The sequence below is a fragment of the Hippoglossus stenolepis genome, chromosome 2 (genome assembly GCF_022539355.2).
Source record: "Hippoglossus stenolepis isolate QCI-W04-F060 chromosome 2, HSTE1.2, whole genome shotgun sequence".
NCBI classification, from domain to species: Eukaryota; Metazoa; Chordata; class Actinopteri; order Pleuronectiformes; family Pleuronectidae; genus Hippoglossus; species Hippoglossus stenolepis.
In genome coordinates, this window is record NC_061484.1 from 19595928 (window position 1) to 19620585 (window position 24658).

The 24658-nt window shown below is 43.7% G+C and overlaps 1 protein-coding gene across 1 annotated transcript; it reads left to right on the forward strand.

Annotated features, from left to right (window-relative positions):
* The first annotated feature begins 283 nt into the window (after positions 1 to 283).
* Positions 284 to 24622, forward strand: mxd4 (MAX dimerization protein 4). Its single transcript, XM_035167457.2, has 6 exons — positions 284 to 519; positions 1066 to 1165; positions 4274 to 4303; positions 16561 to 16675; positions 18579 to 18741; positions 19534 to 24622. Exons 1-6 carry the CDS (start codon positions 456 to 458, stop codon positions 19692 to 19694), a joined length of 633 nt encoding a protein of 210 aa, XP_035023348.1. The 5' UTR covers positions 284 to 455; the 3' UTR covers positions 19695 to 24622.
* Positions 24623 to 24658: the final 36 nt, after the last annotated feature.

Genomic DNA, 24658 nt, shown 5'->3' on the forward strand with positions numbered 1-24658 from the left:
CCCAAGTTCAGCCGCGACGCACGCCCACAATCCCCCCCGGCCAATCAGAGCCCGCTCGCCTCTGCGTCACACCAATCGGCCGCGGAGGGGGGCGGGTGGCCCGGGCTGTTGCTAGGGTATGTCCCTGTTGACTTTTTCTGTCCCGTCGCACCAATCAAATCGTGCCCAACCCGCCCATTGGCTGCAGCACATCCGGAGTGCCGTCCCGCAGGCTGCTCCCATTGGGCGGCGTGTGTGTCCGTCAGCGGGCTGAGTTGTAGTCAGCCTGCTGTTGATAGTGTAGTTTGGAGTCACCAAGACTCAGAAGTGAAAACAGCAGCGAGCTCACATCTCTCCAACTGTTTTTTTTTCTCCTATCATTTCGGCTGCGGCTCCTTTATGATTCGTACATTCATGTAAATACATCATTTTTTTTTTCTTTATTTCTTTATTAATAACAAAGAAGAAGGAAGAAGATGGAACTTAACTCTCTGTTAATTCTGCTGGAGGCGGCAGAATACTTGGAGAGGAGAGACAGAGGTAAATCCAGCTCGACTGACAACTTGACAGCCCCGCTCCCGGTTCCTCTAGCGGAGGCAGCACACGCCGAGGTGGCAGCTAGCTTAGCGCAGGCTGCCGTGGGTAAAGTTTTTTAAACGTGCCCTGCCACAGTGCAGGTATGATGTCACTTCTTATGGACGGTGGGATGTGGAGGAGCAGGCGATGGGTGCGAAGTGGAGCCAGTGGGGGGTGTGGGGTGGGGGGGGGGGGACTGGGAGTGTTATTCACAATTCAGAGGGTGTCATGTGTTTGTGGACATGTGTAAAGACGAGGTTATAGCCCGGGGAGCGATCAGTGAACAAGCGTGACATTGACAACAGCATCATAATGACCTGTATTGAGCGTTAGCTACAGAATGCTATGTGTTGTGTGCGCTGATATCTTGCATTTGCCACAGTGTGCCTCTCGAGCTGTGTCATGTTATACCATTCCACCCCCCCACCCCCCTAAAAATGGCCCATTGGCAGCTCACTTTTTTTCTCCACGATGAAGGAACTAAATTCAATTCCTGTGTCCTGTCAACAGAGGCAGAACACGGCTATGCGTCTGTCTTACCGTTCAGCAGCGACTTTTCCCGAAAGAAAACGAAAACCTCGCCAATTTCCAGAAAAAATCAGAACAATAGGTAAATATGTCTGACTCTTTTTTTTTTGTTTATTATTATCTTTCCTCACCCTAACCCAGCCCCCCCCTGTGTGTTTGTTTGTGAGTCCATACACACACACACACACACACACACACACACACACACACACACACACTGTTTTCATGCCTGGGTTGGGCTCTCTCTCCTCTGTTTTGGTCTCTCCAATAAACACTGCCACGCGTACACTGTCAACTCTGCTGCTCCCACTCTCTGCTTCACACACGCACGCACGCACACACACACACACACACTCCTAAAACAAAAAAACAAAACAAAAAAACCCCATGCTGATACGGAACACTGTCGATATGTACAGAAGCTTTCGTGTTTGCTGTCGGGATCACATGCTTTCACTTGTGCAAAACTTTGATTTGTGTGTGAGAGTTTGATGTGAAGGTAAATGTTCTCTAGTTTGTGTGTGTGTGTGTGTGTGTGTGTGTGTGTGTGTGTGTGCGTGTGTGTGTGTGTGTGTGTGTGTGTGTGTGTGGGGGTCTTCTCAACTCTTCTTCCAGTATAGGCGTTTCTGCCAGAGCTCACAATTTCCATGCAATCACTTTGCATTAGTAAACACAGTTAAGTTTCAGTTTGCATTTGGTCTATTTAAAAAATCACAATGGTTCATATTTAATTCTCATCTCCATAATGAAAAGGTCTGTCCAGCTCCAGATCACTAATAGGGCTCATAATTCATATTAAACACTGTGTTATTATGGTCAGATTCTCAGTCTGATTCTCTCCTCCCAAGTGAGGAGGTTCACTTTGCATCCATGCAAAATATTACAAGGTTATGTCTATGTCAGTGCAGGTTTATTCCTCAGAACTCTGGCACGTCAACACCAGATTAATAATGAAAAAAAGCTATTGGGTAATATTAGTTTAGGGAAATTCAGTGAGCCTGGTTTCCTCAGTAGAGTTACATCATTGCACATCCAGCATGTACAATCACTGTTGTAATTACACTCCGTTTGACGGCAAATGGTTTTGCAAAATTGAAAGTTTATTTTTATGCAACCCCCTCCACGTTCCTCTCATTACAATCGCCAACAGACTAACATAGTTAAGTGTGTGCGTGTGGGTGAGGGGTGTGTGTGTGTGTGTATGTGGCAGGTGGGTGTGGTGGCTTACACAGACACCTACACACACACGGCGACAAACAGTGGGTTTCATGCAACAGACCTGCTTTTCCCTCCTTTTTTTTTTTTCTCGTGGCTGTGAATAAAAGGGGGCAAACTTCCCCATCTCCCTCTTTACTCTCAACAGGATGCTGGGGGGGGTTAGTGAATTAAAAACATATTTCATGCATGAACTGAAACCATATTCTCAATCTTACAGAAGCTGGTTGTTTCTTTGTAGCATCAACAACTGTCACAGCGTTTGATATCACGACCAAAACTTCAAATTAAACAGATAACATGTTTTGCAGTGGTGCATTATTCAGGGAATTCAGCTGTGAGTCTATTTCTGCACACACAGAAAGAAGAACCCTGGTGGAATTTCCTTGTTTACTCGTGAGGCTGTTGTTAAATCAAAACACTTCGAAAAAAAAAAGAGCGAGACCTGGAATTTTCCTGGTGAGACTTTTCCTGCTTCACCTCTCTGTCACACTTAGTACGCCATTAAAAATATAAATAGCTCAGATGATAAAGAAAAAGCCTGCCTAACTATTTTTCAAATCCTTAAAATCTATGACATTTTTTTGGGGGAAAAAATACACAGGACACTCTCTACACAAGTATGAGTGCTGGCACTTTTACATCCCATGTAAGGGGTGATAAAAAGCCAATTTACAGGCCATCGGGGACAAGTTTATGACATCAGACCACATAGCGCTTTGCATGCTACATCGCTCTTTTACATAACATGTAAAGGTGTGTGTTAACCTGGTTACAGTTCCGTGTGCAGTCTCTTCCTGTGGAGGTTATAGTATGATATCCTGGTCTAGCCCTGTGCTTTGACTGGGACGTTCCCCGCAGTTACCTAACTTCCTCCATGATGGATTAACGCTCATTGTTTGTCTTTTAAAGTGGGTTATTGGTTTGAAGAGTTTGTCCCTGTTGCATGGTCAACTGTAACTCTTTTTGCGGGGGGGTTGTCACCGATGCCTCGGCCTCCTGTGTGAACCACTGCTTTGCGAGCTCGAGGGCTCGCAAGCAGTTCAGGAAATCTGAAAAGGCTTGTTGTCAGTCTGGTCCTTTTTGTTTGTCGCTGTTTTTGTTTTTATTGCCGTGGTGGTATCCATGACGGCCTCGTGAACAGAGGGCCTGTTTCAGATGGACTGCAGTGCCCCCACCCCCCGCCCCTGCTCCCCGGCTGCACATCATAATAGAGAGTCTCCTCAGAATAGCCCACACACTGAGGAATTCTGTAGCGTCTAGGCCTCCCAGACGTCTGGGTGTGTTTTTATCCTATGTCCATGCTGCTGTTCAGTCAGCGTGCAGCAGCAACAACAGTGGTGCGTGCGTGCTGTTTGTATGGGTGCTGGGCGAGCCAGCAGGGACGGAGGAGTGTGTTGCGCAGTGTCACAGATGCCTCTCTCGCTCTCTTTCGCTCTCTCTCGCTCTCTCTCGCTCTCTCTCGCTCTCTCTCTCTAGGCCATTTTTGACCTCTGGTCCTCGCTCACTGACAAAATGTCACATGGACATGGAAAGAGATTTTAAGCATTGAGCTTTGTTTTTGCATAGTTGTCATGGCTGTCTATTTTACTGAAGGTGTGACCAATTTCCTGGATGTCTGTGCCCTTAATTCACCCAATCAGAATTATTATGCAAGTAAACATGCAAGTGTCACATTACCACGTTTCTTCTTGTGCAGCATACCAAAGCCTTATAGGCTCCTGGAGGCAGAAAGGAAAGTAAAAGCTGATTTGTCCTTGTTTGATCTCTTGACATATTTTCCCTGAATGCTTCTCAGATTTGCTCGTACTTGGCGCTCTCTTCCAAATGTCTTTCTTTGATCTGTTTTACATTTACTAACCATACCTCTCACATAGGGATTATTTATTACATCCCAGCCTAACTGTTTTTATAGTATTCTTGGTAAACGTGTTCTTGACACTCATCTGTGTCCTTTGTCTGTTTGGCCTTTCAGATCGTCACACAACGAGCTGGAGAAACACAGGTAAGGTGGCATCTCAAGTTCTTTCACCTACCCAATCTCTCTCCATTTTATCTGATTTGTGCTCATATCTTTACTCAGCACAATTGAATTCCTAACATATTCGGTGAAGGGATGCTGGCTGTGGGGGGAAACCCCCCCAGATATGTCTCTCTCAGTCAGAAGCACCAGATTGGATCAGAGGTCATGTTCAAAGAGCCACAGATTTAATCAATTAATTCCTCGTGTCTCAAAACGGATAATAGGCCGATTTCAAAGAGCACCTCCGTGTCGATTGAGATCTGTCTCCATTTCACGGATGAAACTCGTTACCTTGTATGGAAGGGGAATCCTGTCAGTAATGTGATAATCCTGCCCATGCTGCAGGCGGAGGCGGGGGACTTACTCTGGCCCTCGCTTGTCATTTCTCCAAACTGAGAAGGCCAGAGACAACTCACACACACGCACTGTGATCTTGCTCTGCCACTCCCAGCATGCACTTCACTGCAACTCAGAAACATATTCTTTTCCCCCCTTCGGGGTACAGGGTTCAGCTCGTGGTGATGTGATACGCTTGCTCATTAAAGGCACAGACATCTGTTTTGACTTCATTAACAGAGGAGATGACTTCACATTGTCAGGAGGCCGAACCCGTATTGGATACAAGACAACCTAACTTCCGTAGAGTTTGGTCGATGCAGTAAAATGTTTTATGGTAGTTTTGTTTTTGCATCAGTTACCTCAGCTGACTTGTCAAAAAACTGCCTGCCTAAGGATTTAGGGAAACAGCTGATGTGACTATCAGCACGTGAGCCGAGGCTGAGATGGGCGTGTTGGGCTGCGTGTGTGTGACACACTATCACACACATTGAGGGATTGGGTTTTGCCAGTCACGTGTCTGCGAGTGAGTAATGGATGTGTGTAGACGGAGAGAGAGAGAAGAGACAAGTGCAGACACATTCCTCCCTGACCTGAGACACGGAGGAGGAGGCCGGGGCCGATTTCACTGTAGGTGTTGAGACACACCGGTTACCTCATGTCCAATGACGGGGTGTGGTGGCTTAGCAATAAAGTGAGTTTCCAGTCAAACTGACAGTTCCATCAAAGTCTTCCATAATCAGTTTACTCACTTCCCTTGTCATCACTATGGCCCCATGTTTAAAAAAAAGACGATTTTTTTTTAGACATTCAGTGCAGTATCATCCCTGTAATGTTAAAACATGTGACTTGTCTCACTTATTCTCTAAGATTTTAGCAATGAAATGAAATGATCCTTAAACACAAGTGAAGGATTATTCTGTATTTTCGTCTTGTCCTTATTTCCCCTGTTTGTTTTTCCACCCGTGACCGTTTTTAAGGATACATTTCAACCTACTAATTTGTAATAAGAGGCCCTGCAATGACAAGGTATCATTGTGATCGTTTACAACATAATGCATCCTGATTCAAACCCTGTCTGGACTTGTGTCTTCAAAGTACATTGTCATTACTCCAACATGCAGGTGTTAAAGGTTGAGCATGATCATCTATGAGGCATGTGTATGTAGCGTATATTTACCTACAGTATAGTTTTTACGGATGTAACAATTCTTCAATAAAATGTCCAAAATCGACTAGACCTATGATACATATTTTGTTGACTGGTGGATTTACATTATAGCCACAATTTTATTCAAGTTAAGGGGACATCTCATTTTGGTCGCATTTTAATTGCATCATATCCACTTTACCTGTGGCTTTGTTCGGCTCTGCTATAACTTCCGTGACCACAATTTTGTTGACCAAACGTTTAATTTCTGACAAAAACCAACATAAAATAAATTATTTCCAGGCCCACTGTTATGCTATATTGATTGAAATGATACCAACATTTTTCCGTCTCCCCGGTTGATCGCAGACTGTCTGTCTGTCTGCTGCTGATTCATATCAAAACCAAAAGTCCTGCTGTCCAGTCCAACCAGTTTAATGGCCGTGTGACTGGTTTGGAAAATTCTCTCAAAGCCCTGTTCAGCCCTGTTTCCTTGAGTTCGACATCCCTCACACCCTCAGACAACCACTCCAGGGAGGTGCTGACTCACTGTCTTTGTTTGGTCATGTGTTTGTGTGTTTGGTTTCATACAGACACATCCTTCTACTATATAGTCACAGGGCTGACAGGGTGACTGATGCACGTCATTTGTTGAGAATAGTCTAATAGTTGTTAGGGCTGTTCCCGATAAAGAATCTTGTGAGGGGAGCGCCCAATAGCTCACCTGGTTGAACAAGTACGGAGACTTGAGTCCTTAACAAATCTCTTGAGTGGACGGCTGTACGTACAGGTGTGAGCGCACCAGACACTCATTGAGGACACACTGAGATCCGAACTATGCTAGTGTGTCCTGAAACCGTCCACTCAAGTAACATCCTCCGCATTAGAGAAAGTAACCACTCATTCGCAATATCAAATTGCTTTATTCTGGTTTTGTCTACGATGTTTGTTGAACCCAAACATCTTCGAACATTAGACATCTCGGGCAAACTGGTTTAGCTGGAACATGATGAAGAATAAAAGTCAGTGTTGTTTTAATTTCTTCTTTTAATTTCTGGCAGACATTCATACTGGAGGAGCACGTTTACAACAACACACTTGGTCTTGATGTACATGTGTGTACATTTGTATGTAGAGAGATGTGATCACATGTGGTCACTTGAGTCGTTGCAGTCGCGTATGGGAACACAGTCATAACCCAAGTGTGAAGTGATGTATTTAGAGCTGTCCACTTGGGATTGGATCAACCGAGACGCACGTTATTGCCAGGTATGAACAGGGCCTGAGTCAGGTGTCTGGCCGGGAGCCAGCGTTGTCCCACAGGGTTTTCTGTCCTCAGACAAACCTGCTTATCTGCTGAAGCCTGAGCTCAGCTGTGACAACTCTGCACAGACCTTCTGAAGGGTGACTCTGCAGCTTTTTCTTCCCTCTCTCATCATTGCATCGACACAGGACAGAGCTGCAGAGCATCAGCTTGACATTTCTATGAAACCGAATGCTTCTGTGTGGTTGCTCTCCGCTGGCATTGCTTCCTTCCCATTTATGACTTCAGCCGCCGCTTATCACGCCTGTGACGACTCGTGCGTGCCACAAGTTTCCTTTTCTCGCTATGCCAAGAAATTGTGAAAGTATAGACCTTGTTGTTTCCCACATAACGTTTGTTTACAGGAAATCGGTGCCCAGTCGCATGAGGCTAGGGCAACTGTTGTGTTTGCAGCGCTTACCTCAATTGAGCAAAGGATTTACAGATCTATTTTTAACTCTCCAGTGGCCACGCATGGCGATCAGGTGCTCTCATTTTCATTTTTGCAGATTGATTTCAACAAATGGTCTTTTACCGTAAGCAACACAGCATATCCCACCGCGGATAATGTGCAGCAACTGTGCAACACCTCTTGAACTTGACTCTAAATTTACACAAGCTTCATGGACACAGGAGCAGACTCTCGGTTTGTCACGGTCTAATGTTCTCTCTAATTAAATTTACTCTCAGTGTCTCCTACTCCCAGCTGTGATGAATTACTTATTTGGTTTTGAGGAGCTCTCCCATTGGGTGAAGTACATCTATGTGCGTGTGAGTGTGTGTGTGTCAAAGGCCGGGCAGCAGCAGCAGCAGCAGTACCTTACTGAGCTGTTTGAGTTATGGCAGTGGGAGGGAGAGACATCCACGGCCCTGTTACTTCACGTCTTTACGTACTACTCTTTGTCTCCTTTTTTCTCCAGAGACCACATCTGTTTTTTCTGTTATCTTTTTTCCCCTTACTCCTCATTTTTGCCCTCTAAAAGTTTCTGAGTCAGCAGAAACCTGAGGCACTTAAGAGGAGAAAGCTCCTCTGGCAAAAACTCATCTTTGCCCGTTTCCACTCTTTTGAGGTATGACTCTATTTTAAGTGGAGGAGTTTCGAAGGACATTATAATGTGGATTGTAAACTTCACAGCCTCTGTGAGCTTATTATGTCATCATCCTGCTTTTAAATGTTATCTTTTTTACTTAAATGTCATGTTTGCCTCTTACAGGGTATGAGATTAAAAAAAGGTGCTGGGAGTTTCATTTTTACGGTTAAGTTTTGGCTTTGGTGTGACGTTCACGAGCCCACATTGCTTTTGTTTTTAACTTCCTCAAATGCCACACTGTCAGTTGCATTCCTCAGTTGTGTGTCTTTAGCTGCTAGTAAACCACCAGTAATGACTGAGGAGTTGTGCCATGTCTCATGTTGGCCATGTTGTAAACTGTAGCTAAATGTATATTCAACATTAAATCGGTGAATTCTGATCAAACTTTAAAGTGGACATCGGTTGTGCCACATAGATAAAATAAATATAATTTTATATGGAAATAAAGTAAATACATGTAAGACTGCAACTAATTATTATCTTTGATCAACGATTGGTCTGCATATAATTTCTTCCTAATCATTTGGTTGGTAAAATGTCACAAAACAGAAATAAACGTGAATCAAAAATGTCCTACAGCTCAAATTGACATTTTAAAAAGCTTATTTCGTCTGACCATCAGTGGAAACTGTTATTATTACATAAGAGAGAAAAAATTGCAAAATATTGCACTTGAAAAATGTCTTAAATGACATATTTATTCTGAAAAGCTTTGCAGATAAATTTTTGGCTAGATAATAATTTACTGATTCATGGATTGACTAATGGAAATTAAAGATAAATGAAAAAATATCTTTAAAAAAAAAGAGTGTCTCTGTCAGGCTAATCTAGTGAGTAAAATAGATTAAATAGCACTAATTTTATCAATTTGATGGAAGAAATCTAATACAGATTAAGTAATCCTTTTTATTATTACAACTGCCATGGACTAATACAACTAGATACTGCATATAAATGGGATATCTGTTCTCTCCTGATTTCTTTAGTCATATTTGTTCAACATTTGCTGAAGTCAGTGTGGCTGTGGCCTCAGGACAGTCTGCTTTGTAACTAATGAAAGACTCTACAATAAGAGACGTGCCACAGCTGGAGGTCAGTGGCAGAGGTCACATGAAATTTCTCCACCCTGAGGTCACCGGGAGCTGAGAGGTTCTTCAACTTTCTCAGGTCAGACTGGCTGTGGTTACTGCACTTCTACTATGTGGACAATTGTGTTTGCATGAGGCCTGCAGGGTAATGTGCACTGGCTTTTTGTGCATTTGTAACCTCACAAAGACATTATTTGAGTATGCGAATGAGACTTGCGTAGACCTACATTGAGGTGAGAACATTCCTTTCCCTCTCAGGTGTTGCTGCTGCAGGCTTCTTCACTTTCTGTGTCAGTAACTTGATTCGCTGCTGTAAAGAAGCTGATGCTCCTAAAAAACAACGTGGGATGCACTTTAACGAGGTGTTTGCACGGCCTTTGTGTCTTATATAAAAACAATAAAAAGAGAGAAGTGAAAAGGAGGAGAGCAGGAGGGAAAGTGAGTCGACTGAACCAGGCGGAGGCGAAGACATTCTTGAATGCTGTCGAAGGGAGGGACGGGAGGCAGCGTAGGACGTGGCTGCTCCGAGTGTCGAGCAGGCAGCTTGAAATTCAGGTCAGCGAAGTATGCAGACATACACTGGAATGTGCAGTTAAGTAAGAGGGGGTTTAGGGGGGAGAGTTTGTGGGTGGATGGGGGTCACAAAACTAGCAGAATATTACTAGAATGCTTTGCAGATGCATCCATGTTCGGCTTTGCTTGTTTTGGATCACAAGTGAATATCTGTTTGACTATGGATTGAATATTGAAAAGATTAGAGCTGCAGGCATTCTGTCATTTGTCAATCTGTTCCCTTCCCTCCTTTATTCTCTTAAGTTGTATTAAGTTCCAAAACAGCAGCTGTCAACCTTTTTCGGCTTGTGACCGTTGAAAAGATCCCTCGTCACAAGTTGCATAAGTCTGAGGGTTGTGACTATAGCTCAACCAAAGTTTTCTCCCTCATGTAAAGTTTGAGGAAATTGAAGACAGTGTTTTTCTCTTTGGCATCTCACAACCTCTCAGATTTGAAGGCAGGTCCAGATCCTCCACCACGCTGCTCCTCTCAGGAGTAAACAGCCAAACTTTTTACACTCAACACGGAAGCTGGAATCCTCTTACAAGGATCATTATAAAACCAGTCAGGGGGGATGTGGTTATTGAGCTCACTGAACTTGTCCCTGCTAGTCTGTCCGACATTTGCAGATGTACTTTTCAATGCATGCAGCAGCAAGGCAGCAAATGTCCAGGTCCATCATTGTTGAAATGTATCAGAGATGCACCCAGGGAGGCCTTTGTTTTTCACCCTCTCACGCGCTTTGCTCTTTAAATTCTATTTGACATCTGTTTTCCTGTAACACCGATGTAAGCTGGCTGTGCTGAGGAAGGGATTTTGTAATGATCCAATGCTCGCTCAGGGGATTGTTTCAGTACACGAGAAAAAAAAAAAGCCTAATTACCAGGCATTCCCTCACACACCCAGTGGAAATTCCAGCTTGTTTTAAGGAAATGCTACTACTACTATGAGTGCACAACAAACTGCCTAATTCTGTAGTTTCCTGTTGATTAATCACCAGCTAGGCATGCTCCCATTTCTTTAGACTAATTGTGCGAGTAGTGTAACTAGGTCCCTCCCTCCGTCTTTGCTGATGTTGTGGTGTGTTCCAAGTTTCTGTTTGCGCGTAAGAGCAGTCACATGAGAGCGAACTCCATGATCCTGCTGTTTATGGGAGACTCCTGTCTCACCTCGCAGTTGTCACTCAACACTGTGGGCGGGCGTGGCTTCCTCGACGACAGAAAACAAATACAGTTTGTCCCAAATGACTGACATTGCATATCAGAAGGATAAAAAAAAGCCTCTTGTATTTCCCTGTGCGTCCCTGGTGTCACATGTCTCTCCAGCGTGGGCACCGTGGCAACTCCCTCTGCCAGTATCACATGACTTGCTCTTAATGCTCTTGTTTGTCTACCCTCTTGTTTTTTCAGAGACGGCGCATCAGATCTCTGTTAAATGTAAACATGTTCAGGGTAGGGCTGGATGGTGACAGCGAGACTGATGAAGTTGGCCGCTGAAAGGCCTAGTGTGTGTGTGTGTGTGTGTGCGTGTTGTGTTTGGCCTATGGGTGAGGCCCCTCACCACCTCAAACCTCCCTCCATCTGCCTCGTTACTCCCCAGAAGCCTGCCAGCCAGATGTGGAGCCACTCCGCTGGCAACCCCAAATTCCACCACCTCACCATGGTGATCCACACTCACACGACGCAGACCCCACTTTCACTTGACTGAACAGAGCTGCGCTGTAAACAGGCGGCCAGATGCAGAAAGTTTCTGCTTTGGAAAAGTTCTGGGGTCTTTTTTGTGACCTTTTCTAAATTTAAGAAAAACATATATAACTTTTTGAAAGTCATTGTAACTAAATGATTCTTCCAGAGAGGATTAAGAAATACAGTTGGCACTTTTTAGAAATAGAAAGAAACATTAAGGGCAATTTTTGGTTGCGATTCATGTCAGTAATTGTAATAGAGTTATAACCAAATCAATTCTAGAAACAATAGAACATCATCAACATACAAGTTAAGTCAAAAGATAACCAAACTAATTTGGAAGGCAAATGATTATATTAATACCCAAACTAAACCAATTTATTTGAAACTAACACTTAAAGTGAGCGCATCCAAACTGTTAATGTATAACTGTATAATAATCCCTGATAGTGGATTTGTGCAAAACTGTTGATAACGAAAGTGGGTAAACCTTATCTTTAGTGATGTTGCTGCATCTCCTGATCTCAGCAATAAACCTGATGAGTCATTATACCTGATAGGAAATATGGCCAAAACTGTAAAATTGTAATGAGTTTGAATATTGATTTTAACCCTTAAAATACATATAACATTTTTAATTTGCAGCCAAAACCTCCGCATTTTGAGATTAACTCTTCACTGTGTCGTCTTAAAGCCGAGTCGACCTGGCAGCCTATCTTCCATGCTGATGTCAAGTCAAAACAACACCACAGACCGAGTCAGCTCCGGCAGTGGTGACTCCTGATGACCTTTGACCTTGCTGGAGCGGGTTTGGCTCGGTGCCAGACAAGCCACTCAGTGCTGTGCGTATGGGTTGAGGAATGCGCTGGGCTGCAGCAAGCTCATTAGACAGTGCAGTGAGTGAAGGGCTGTTGTTTGTACTAGCTAGACTTCTCAGGCCCTGCACACGTTTTTTCAAAAATGTGTGCCGATAGATTCGCAATCCCAGCCCACTGGAAGGCAGTGGGACTAATGTCGCCATAATGCTGTGTGTAAACCATTAGGTGTGTGTTGACTCTGTTAAAACTGGTTATCTGCATACACAAGGTGCTGCAGCTACACTTCTCGCTTTTGAAAACAACACATGTCATGCTTCCTCTCCTTCAGAGTCCCAAAGTGTGACCAGGTCTGTGAGAAAGGCCCGGTCTGTACCCAGTAACCTTGGAGCTAAGTCAGCAGTTTAAAAAGCTTGCTCCAGTTTCAGCAGTGTGCAGCTTTCTGAGCAAAACTTCCTTTTCTATTTTCTCCTCTGTCTCTGCCGATGGAAGAGGGAAGAGGAGGGGGAAGGAAAGGCCAGAGATCAGACACAAATCATCCCGTGGTACTTTGCACGTGAGAACAGTCAGGTGGTCATTTCTCTGCAGACAGGACTCCAGAGAAAATCAGATTGCAGATTTACTATTAGATCCTCAAATTCAGAGGAATTACAGTCCAATACTTTTGCAGATTTTAGTGGTCAAAGGCTGATGTTAGAGCATAATACTGTGTGCTTTTAGTAAATGTTGCATGCAGTTGCTTTTGCACTTGCTGACTTACAAACTAGAAATCTGCCATAATAGTCTCACACTGTGACACTGTTCATGACTGGAATATCAAAGATGCTCCTATTTTCAACCCAGACAAATTGGAAGATGTCATGTGAGCCATGCGAACTGTATGCTCTCCATCAACGTTCCCATTTGTCTGGCGCTGCACTTTGCATGGCTGTTTGAGGCAATTTGATAAACATTGCGTGACCAGGGCTTGGCTTAGGAATAACAAATGTGAGTGAGGGAGGGTCCTAACTCCAAATCAGCTGTGCACTCTTGAAGAAAAACAGTGAGTGTGTCTCGCGGCAGGGTAACACGTGCTGCTGGGGGTGCTGTCAGGGACACACTGTCAGGTTTAACCAGGTCGTGTTTTATAGATATGCGTCAGAGACATGAAGCTTTTCTTAAGCAGGTCACAGGCGGACATTTACTACACATGCTAGAGGCCAATCACAACCATAGTAGTCTTTTAAAGGAGTAATTTTTGGGACATGCATGTATTTGCCTGAAGACAATATAATAAATATGAAGCAACAACCAGCAGCTGATTGGGAAACAGCTAGCCTGGCTATGTCTGAAGGTTAAAACATCTTTTTACCAGCACCTCTAAAACTCACCACCACATCTTATCACTTTATAACAACTTTCTTTAACCGCTAAAAGCAACTTCTTTATTCATTACAGTATATTTATTTGTTTTCATCGTATATTATTTTGAATATATATAACATTGTTTTGTGCACATCTCCTGAAATAGCCGGTATGGTTTTCTTCCAGGTCAGCATATTCGATTGTTGAGTGACAAGTTGTATGCTTTTCATTTAGGTCGAGTGAAAAGAGGCAGTATATCTGAAAGGTTGACGACTTAACAGTGGAGACATTCATTTTTATTTTTATGTGGTTAAAAGCAGCAGTGAAGGTGCATCTGTGCACATTTCGGCCCGCTGCATGCCAGGTAAAATATGCGGCGAGCATACAGGTGGGGCCTGTGATGAGGCCTGTGAAGTTTTGTTGGGGGAAAAGGTGGGTTGCCAGGCAGAATATTTGGGGAACGCCTTGTTTTTGTTTTTCATTACAAGAGAGGGAGAGGGGGGAGAGCAGGGAGGGAGGGTACAAGATGGTTGCCCATTGGCTCGAGTTACCCCTTGGATCATGTGTATGGAGTGCTGCCTGGTGCAGCTGAGCACACTGCACTCAAAGAGCCCTTTTTTCAACCCAAGAGAAAGTCATCCACTCGCTCAGACCCCACTCCCTTCCAAAAACCACCCCTCTCCCCCCTGTGCTGCAGACCCCCAGCTCCTTCCTGCCTGCTTCCCCCTGGCCGGACTCCAAGTGCTTCATGTGGCTCGGCTGGGGCAGGTTGGAGGTGGGCCCCCACCCCTGTCCTCAGAAGACACTTGTTTTCCAGTGGGATGAGGGTGTGTTGATGTTGGCAGGGTGGAGTAGAGGGGTGGAGGGGGTTCAGCGGATGGGGGGAAAGCTGGAGGCTGCCCCCTGGGAGAGGAGGAAATAAAAGAACGAGTGCACTTTCACACGCCCTTTTTTGGAAATGCCTGTATGCACCTGTAGAGAGGTAGACATGGTTTTGTGGATATTTTCAATCAAAATCAAATTAGCTTTAAATATCTGGTGTGTTTTTACAGCTACAATCAAATGAAAGATGCTTTTTTCATTTAGGACCTTGGATTATTATGTTTAGTCCCTGACACTGTCTTGTTGCCCACAGGCCGTCCTCAGCTGAACTCTAAATGAAACAGTCAGTGCTAGTCAGAGTTTCTTACTTTATGTGAAAAACACAGGTGACGCCCTTCCTAAAAAGAAAATAAAACAGGGAAAAAACTGTGCATGTGTAAAGATCGCGTCCTTGTGCACTCGCTGTGGTCTCCTGTGTGCTCGGCTCCGCAGCCAGTCTCCAGAGAGCTTCGTTTCTCTTATTAGGTTGATTGTCGTTGCAGCGATGGCCAACGGAGACCTTGCATTGTCGGAGTATGTTTACCGTTCAGCCGGAGTTAGCCAAAGGAACCGGAGAAAAGGGGAAGGCTAGCTCAGAACAAAGGAACGGTTCATGGACTAGAACAAAGTTGAATGGCCCAAGGACAGAGACGGGAGGTAATCTGCTGATAAAAAAATGTTGTGAATAAAAGCAGCCCTTTACAATATCCATACAAAGTCACTGCATGACCACGCAGAGATTGGCTTTGTTTTGTTGCCACTATCACTGCATTAAACATCTAAATGCTGCATCCAGTGAGTGTTTACTTGGCAGTTCAGGGTCGTTGGCCTGCGGGGCTTTGGCAAGGAAGCAGTGTTTTCTGAGGTCACGATTTGTCATCAGTTCAGCCGTTCAGGACAGATGAGGAACTTCTCAAGGCCGTCATTTTGGTCGGTGATGGTTTTTTGCACCTGGTGACTGTGGGGTTCATAGACTGTATACAAAGAGCTCCACTTCCTCTCACTACCCAGAAATCAAACTAAAATATCTGAATGCTGCCGATACAGGCACTCAACCAAACAGGAGTTAGTCTCATCTGTCAATCATGACATTTCACACTGTTCTTATTGCATGAAATAACTAATTAAAACCAAATTTACACTTGGACATACATCAGTGTGATAAGAACTACCTAAAATGACAGAAACCATCTTTTTTACTTCATGTGTACTTTTATTTTGTAGTTTGGTCCATGGCCCATCCACTAACATGGTGGAGGTAGGGTTTATGGCCTATACTATGATAAGCCACCAGGTGACGAGCAAGAAGTTTTTGGCTTCACTTTTGGTGAGCAGTCATGTCATCTATCTTTATTTTACAGTCTGTGGTTGAGGTTAAAGACTCACTCGAAGCTTTTGGGGCAAGGAGGGTTCTCACTGCTTAGTATGTTTTTCAGACCTAGAAGTCAGAGGTTACATCCACATTAGACTGTGGATACCTGACCCGTGCCCGTTGGGATCCGTAGCAAGGCATCGGGACCCTACATGACTTGGACTGGGTTCTGACCAAAAAATTCTGAGCTGCTCCCTAATCCACACTACCTTGTTTTAATTTTACAATACATCCCTGTTGCTGCGTTTAGGCCTGCCGCAACACACTACTCCGGAGATTTCAAGTGTTTGCAAACCCTGTTGGCCCCATTTTATTTTGCATCGTAGTATCAGTCACAACCGGACAAACAGCAGCAGACAAAATGTTGCAAACACTTATTGTCAGGATATGCATTTTAAGATGTGCCACTATTACTGATATGGAGCTGAATCACGGAGATAATTTTGAAATGAATACACCATTTTAAATAGAAGACATATTAGTATGGTTGTTTCCAGACTGTATGAGCAGCAGCATTTGTTTGTGCACTTCAGGGATGTGTGGTTATGCTCTTGTCAGTGTGTTTGTGTTGGTACCTTCTCTCCGACCTTTTTCTGCTGGTTGATTTTGTGCTGACTCACCTCGTGCTTGTGTGTTTGCAGACGTGCCAAACTACGGCTGTACTTGGAGCAGTTGAAGAAGCTGGTGCCTTTGGGTCCAGACAGCACGAGACACACCACACTGAGCTTGCTGAAAAGGGCCAGGATGCACATCAAGGTACTAAAAGAACAGCTCTGGGGGAAAAAACAACACTTAAGATCACAGCCATGTTTGATAAGGTGGCCTGTTCAGAGCCATAATTTATTTTGACAAGAACAACAGTTATGATAAGTCAATTAATCGTTTGTGATTGATCAAGCAAAACCTTTTCTGGCAATAAAAAGCAATTTAAAGACACCACACCAAGTGAGCTCCGTCACTTAAATGTGAAAGAGTTTTTACTATTTCTGACAATTTAAGGTCAAATAATCAATTTCTCACAAACAGTAATTGAAAGATGACTCAAAATTCTTGTGAAAAAAAAAATGTTGTTTGCTGTTCTAGTGTAGACTAAAAATAGATTCAGTTCTCCTTGAGTTTCTCGTGCACCCAACTCACGCTCTCTGGTTTTCTCCTTCGCCTGCTTTAAGTGGGGTATTGTTTGCTAATCTTTCAATCAGAGGTGTGCAGGGGATGCCTGAAAAAAAAAGCTCCCAAGCCTGAAAGAAAAAGAAAAAACTCCCATACCTAACAAATGAGTTAACAAAGTGGAATAACATAGTACATTTGGTGGCTGATCTTTTGATATGTCAGAGATAATTGGATGTTTGGTTTGTTTAAGCCTGACTCCTCTTCCACGGTTCATGTTTCAGCTCACAAACACAAGTGGTATTAAAAATACCTGTCATGTAGCAGATGAGAAGCAAATGTAAAAACAGTTTAGGACATGCTACACTGATCTTACTGTTTACCAGCAGCAACAGTGTGGTCGGTGGAAAATCCAGACGTCGCAAGGTTTAACCCTTCATTTCCTGTTTATCATGCACGTCCTCTCTGCACTAATTCTCGTCACCGTGTTGTGTCTTCTCGTATCACAAGGGGCCACGTGTGTTCGGCTCCGCTTTGATTCACCACCGAAAACTTTCATATGCTAACAGGGAGCAAGATCTGATCCCACACTGAGTCAGACCATTACCAGATCTGACATTTAATTTTTGCTTTCTAACCTCACGCAGTCACTTTGCCACTTCCTCGTGTGGAAATTTTACAGTTGTTGAATAGACTCTTGTGACTTTGGCTGAGGTCTGATTGGTAGGAAATGATAGAAAACAAGCATTAGTAACAGCATCTGCATGATAAGGTGAGGTTTATTTTGTTAAGATTTTTTTGTTAGGTTCTACTTAGGTTTTAACTTTTTTTTAAACTTTTCTTTATGAGACAAGAATATTATGTCTGCTACGCCTCCACTTATCTTAATTGATATGATTGTCACATGCTGGAAATATTAATCTATGTGTGTGGGATTCTATTGCTGAACCACATTTGTTTAAGTCACCGTAAGTTTTGGATTTCTCCTGCAAGATCTACAAAAGGCATCACGTGAGAGTGAATGATCTGACCCGAAAGAAAATTCCCAAACTTACTTTATAGGGGAACTTGTGCATAATTTCAATTGTTCAATTTCAACTCCTCAAGAAACCAAATTTAAAATCACTAGATCTGGATTTTTATGTGGATCTGCAGTAGATTGCACACAATCATGGATGTCATTCCCCTAAATATGCCTGATTTGTTCCAAAAGGATATAAGAAATTTACTCTGAGAAATCAATGAAAAAATTTAAATAAAACAGCCCATCTCACAATGTTAAAGAAAGTTTGTCCCTTTGTCTGGATCGTAATGTTATCTTTCTTGGCCAATGTCCTCCCACCAAGTTTTGTGGAATTCCGTTCAGTAGTTTTTGTGTCATCCTGCTGACAAACAAACAAATGGACAGGGGAGAAACCATAACCTCCTTGGCGGATGTAGTAATGGGTAAATAATATTCGTACAGTATACAGGTGTACACTTTACTAGAGATGGACGTGTTGGTGTCCAGTGAACATTATGTCTGACTCTTGTGTTGTTTGTGTCCGAGCAGAAGCTGGAGGAGCAGGACAAGAAGGCTCTGAATGTGAAGGAGCAGCTGCAGAGAGAGCACCGCTACCTCAAACGCCGCCTGGAGCAGCTCTCCGTGTCAGGATCTGTGGAGCGCATCCGCACTGACAGCATGGGCTCCACCATCTCCACCGACTCCGAGCAAGGTGAGCTGGCTTCAAACAGTAAACCAGTGGTAGCAAATCATGGATCAACCCATCAGAGAACCGTATTTGTTCCGATCAGAAGCACAATCCATACATAATTTTCTGGAGCGCATAAAGACGTGTATCCCACATTGTTATGTCCTGTTACGTCAGCTCTACTGTGCCATACAGACAGATCTGTGCTTTGTTGTGGTCAGAGCTTTATTTAACTATGACTATTAATGTAAACAAAATGTAGATCACCTCTGGTGACTGGTCTTGTCATGTACGTTGTTAGTTCACAATCTATTCACAAATAACCTCTCAACACGACACTATCAGTGCGTTCATCCACATGGACCTAGTCACAGCTGTTTGGCTGTTTGGCTGTTTGGCTGTTTGCATTCCTCCCCCTGTTCACCGATAAACCTTGAGCCACATGATTAGTAGCCCCCGGCCTTGTTTCAGGTGACAGCCCCAGGTTAAAGGTTAATACCTAAACAGCCTTGTCAAGTTTCATCTGCAGAAATGAACTTAAATACAGTCACCCATTAAATTTTGTATTCAGCCTGTTGTACTGTATATTTACTAATCCTGGATGCAGTTGTTTATCAGTGGATGGGGATTTAGCTGTGGGAGCACAAAGATCTGCCTGTTTCTCCAGGGTTAATGGCCCGCCGAAATCCAGGTTTAGTCCACAGGCTCCCTAATAAATATGCCCTCGGTTGGGTGGAAATAAACAGTTTTCTCCCTCTTGCTCTGTTTTCAAACAGTGCTGAAAATAACCCTGTGTGTTTTCTTTTCTTTTTGCAGAGGTGGACATCGAGGGCATGGAGTTCACCCCCGGCGAGGCGGACAGTTTGGATAGTATTAGCGACGTCGAGGAAGAGGACCACTACAGCCTCCAGAGCAGCTCCAGCGACACCAGCTACACAGCCACACATTCCCACAGACTGCAGCCGCACCACTGTTAGACACAGCGTGACCATCCAACTCCCAGCCAGCTTCCTCACCTGTGCGTCCCTCCTCTCACCTCGCCTTCCCCCGACCATTTGCCATCGCCGCCCACTACCTACGTCAGACCAGTCCACAACGGCGGCACACCCTGAACCAGTTCCTCCTTTCCTGGCCCTGGGTTTCCAGGAAGCACATGGGGCTAAAAAGCCACTCAATCCTTCCTGACCCCCACCCTGACCACTGACCCTACCTCACCCTACTGTATCCTGCCTGACCCTCCTCACACGCCCTGTCCTCCCACTGCCCTCACAACCCCTACCTAGTGTTGCAACAGGCTCAGACAGAGCAGAGCAGAGTTTGTGGTTTTTATCGGGGTCTTGTGTGGTGCGTTTGTCAGCTTTGACTTGTTGATCAGGATTTTTGTTTTGTGTGTTTGTCTGTGTAAAAAAGCTAAGAGACGTCAGAAACAAAATCTAAGTTTCACATCATCTTCCCTTGGCAATCATACACAGACAAGGCTTTGCACTAAGTTTGTGATGTTACTGCCAAAGCACTTCTGTTTGTTCTGCAATATATGCAACATTGGGACCTCCAAAGCTATTTTAATTACAAAGTATCTTCCTTTTACACAATTAGATTTACAGGAGTCGCTTTTGCAGATTTCCTGCTTGTTTATTGAAACATTCGACAGCTGAAAAATTTGTCAAAGCTTAAAAAAACAGTTGGACGTTTTGAGAAACTTGCTTATTTATTTTTTTAGTGAGAATCAGACTCAGTTAGCGTAGCTTAGCATATAGACTGGACACGAGTGAACACAGATAAACCTGTAAAAAGCTAAATACCTGTGACCAGCACCTGTAAAACTCATTAGCAAATCATATGTTGTTTGTTTTATACTGATAAGAACTCCAGTGTAAAATCTGAGAAGTTGCTGTGGGTCATGTGGAAAGTCCTGGTCATAAAACAGTCAGGCACATGATCCGGACTTAGAAGTAGTCAGACACATGACACTGCAGAAAAACTGAAACTAACATTTTTATATTTAGCTTGCACAGACGTTAAAACTTTAAAAGCATTAGAGGTGCATGAAGGTGGGTTTCTTTAGCTGTGGACACAGCCAGGTTAGATGTTTCTAGTCTTTGCTAAGCTAAGATAAACTGTGTAGATTCCTATTCACCACACAGGCTTGGGAACTGCATCTAATTCTTACCAAGAAAGCAAATAAGTGTGTTTCCCAAACTGTGGAATTATTCCTCTGTGTGCTGTCAATGCTGTTGCAGTGCTTCTGCAACAGCGTCACCAAAAATAGGACTTTTTCCAACAGCTACTTTTGTACACGATTAACATCCTCATAACCAAACATGGCCGATTTTTGGCCAAAGACAAACTGAAAAGGTTTCAGAGCTGTAGCAGAGAAGAAAGGATGTAAATAGATGTACAGTTACTGTCCAAAACCTCCATGTCTCCCTCTGGTTGGGTCGCCTAACCACTCCTCCACACTACTGACCACTACACTATACCACCCTATAGTGTGGATGGACTACTATGTCAAAAAAACAAGGAGTCGCCTCGAAACTAAAACTCTACTCTTTAAAGATTGGACTGAATCTTTGTCTCAGTAGCGAATTGATGTAGCAATAAATACAAGAGGCGGGTGCTTCCACTGAGAAATGACTCTGGTGGAACATGAGGTTTTACATCAGAGTTTTTCCTTCACCTGTAGATGGTGAGTGGGTGAATTGCAGAGAGAGGACCTGCAGAAAAAGAGGGGCAGCTTATCTTTTTCTTTTTCACCAATGGATCCTTCTCTCCCAGCCCACAATTCCATCTACCCAGCATTGGCATATTTCTACAGCTCTGTTACTTTTTCAAGCAGTGTGTGTGTGTGTGTGTGTGTGTGTGTGTGTGTGTGTGTGTGTGTGCTTGTGTGTGTTTTTTTCTCGCTCTGATTAACAAGTCAAAGCTGTAAATGTGGGAAAAAAAGTAAAACTAGAAAAAGGACCAGCTCTAATGAGTAGAACGTAGAAACTTAACAATATCCAGTTGTGAACTTTTAATTTCTATAACAATAACTAATTCTGATTCTCTCTCTCTCTGCTAAACCTTACGTATTTTTGGAGCTTCTTGGCGCTGCTGGAGACCGATGTAGATAAGATTCCTCTCCGACTTGTCTTTAACCTTATGCACAATCGTCACTAGTCACAGACGAGTCCTGTTGCTCTCTGACAAGTCTAAGTGTCCTCAGTCTCTGGCCGTCTCTTCAGGGCTCGGCGTCCCGACGCTTCAAAAACAAAAAGGGCCGATCCCCCGTGGCAGGTCTGACCAAAAAAACTAAAAACTACCAGACTCAAAAGAAAACAAACAAAAAAAACTTGCATACGAAAGAAGCTACTTGTCACTAAAAGTGAATCTAGCCAGTGTAGTCTATATTTCTTGTATTAAATTTTGTATTATATTTTCCTAAATGTGCTCTTGTAATGAAAAGACAAAAAAGAGTTGAGTATATCTATCTATAAATATATATATATATATGTTTGTGTGAATGTGTGTGTGTGTGTGATGTGTGTGTGTGTGTGAAAGAGAGAGAGATAGACAGACAGGGGGCTAGGCTTGTTGAAGGGAGAGTGGGGGCAGGGGAGCTGATACACTGGCCCCCCTCCCTTGGTTGACTCTCCTGCTGTCGTTCTGTGCCTTGGTGAGCCTCCCTCATTCCCAGCCCACCCCCAGCCCCCCCCCCCACCTCCCCAACCTGCAGTCCCTGCTCAGGTCACACTCCCCTCCTCTTTATCTCGTCCTCCCTCTTCTTCCTCCTCCTCTGGCGGGGCTGAAATGCCAAAACACTTCCATGAGCATGGGGCAAGTGAAGAGAAGGCCGCATTACGAATAAAGACATAAATAAAAAGCCCCTCCAGTCTCTACTGAGTAGCCGCTGTTGTATGACATCCTGTCCAGGCACTACCCCCACACACCTCTTGACGCCCAATCATCTGCCAGTGTCGCCACTGTCACTGAAAAAAAAACAACAACCACACACTGGTAATCTCCCATGGCAGCTTCCAGTCGCCCCCGAATGGTCATCAACAGGGTTCAAAACTTTTGGGCTTGAGGCCTGTGTGTCTATTTTTTTTTTCTTTTCGTTATTTTACTATTATTGTATGTTGATTACTGTGTGTTTGTTCAGTGGGAGTCCCTGGGAGATGAGCGATAAAAAGAATAATCCAATCGATGGCAGCTTAAGGTGTTATCCTCAACGCTCCCAGTGGTCCATCCCCAGAATAGTGTTACCCATTGATCAGGGGACCTCTTGAGACACAGCAATATTACCATCTTGTGCTTTCTGAGGGAGGGGGGGTGGGGGGCGGGCAGGGGTTATTAAGACAAGCAGGTGGTTTTGCTTTTGACTCTGTGGTGCATTTGTTTCGGTGACCAACTCTTTATTTTGTTTTGATGAATTTTACATCCTATCTGCACTCTCTCCACTCACTGCAGCAGGGCAAAAAATTAACGAGAGAAGGAAAAAAACGAAACCCTTTTCTTTTGGGAAAGGTCGTTTTTCTCTTCGTCATCAAGAGTTTACATTCATGTCCAAGAATTTTTACATGACTGTTTGTAGCATAAATGTCCTTCTATTTGTTGGTCAAATGAACAACTGAGTAAACCATATTAATGGCATATGATTATTCTCTTGCACAGAACCTCCCAGTGAGAAAGATGAATGGGATGAGCTGAGGGCCAAATATGAGATTATTCATTTTTCAGTGGCATCATTGACAAAATGTACTTAGCACCCACTCAACATGAGTGTGTCATGGTGGTTAAACATTTAGTTTGAATGCTGGACAGGTGGCGTTAATGGAAATTCTTTAGATATAAATAAATGTGCCTTTGAAAACGTTTCCTTAGAAGAAACAGAGAAAGCGGAGATTGTACCAATTAATGAGGACTGTATGATCAGTCACAGTTGCTCTTATTTTTAACCCTAACAGAAGATGTTACTGCTTCTTTTCTCAAAACAAAAGTTAAGGCTTGTGTCAAAAGAGTTGACAGGAATCCTCATTGAACTCTGAACAAAAGAAAGATCAAAGCAGAACTTCAACACAGAGACGGGTTCAGTTTTACAGACTTCAGAGATAGGGGCAGACCAGGTTTGATGTTTTCTTTCTTTTGCTGTTGCACAGAGATTTACTTCAGTGTGTTTTTTTTTTTTCTTCCCTTTTTTCTCAAAAGAGCACCAAAGCACAGCATGATGTTTGGGGAAGTCAGAATGCAGAGACAGAGGGAAACAGGGTGGCTGGGTTGTGGGATGAAATCGGGGTGAAGCAGAGATCGTCAGAGTCTGTGCAGAGAAGCTCCGGCAAGTCAGAAAGGCAGCAAGGTTCGACGCCCTCGCATCCCAGAGCCCGTTGAGCAATGGTGCTTTTTAAGAAATTTTATTCCTGCCAAATGAATAGTCACTTTTTCCGTGCTGAATGATTAGTAAAGAGTTTATGTAATTCCAGCAGAATAGCTTTAACTACTTGTAGACTTTAGGTCAGCTTTGCGCTTCCGGGACCTGGACCCCAGCCTTTATGTATTTTCTTCTTGTTATGTATTGAGTGACGCTCGCTCCACAGGAAGCGCTGCATCAACATTTCGGTTCATCTCTTCCTCCTGCTCTCGAGGAGCGAGAGGTGGCTGGGATTCAGTGGAGAAGAGGACGGTGGGAGTTTGCTCAGGCTGACATACTGTGCAGAGTAGGGAGAGTTCTGTGCCAGAGACCTGTGAATATGTTCCTTTTAGCGAATGTGTAACATTCGCTAAGAAGATGTTATATAAGTTCCTTTTGTTTTGTTTTGTGCGTGCGAGTGCGTGTACACGAGTACCTGGTGCTGGCTATGTTTAGCAAACACTTGAAGGTATTGTGCATTCTCTCATTGTAATATAATTAAAATGTTTTATACGTAAAGATGCCTCAGCCTCGTTATTGACCTGTAAAATTCAA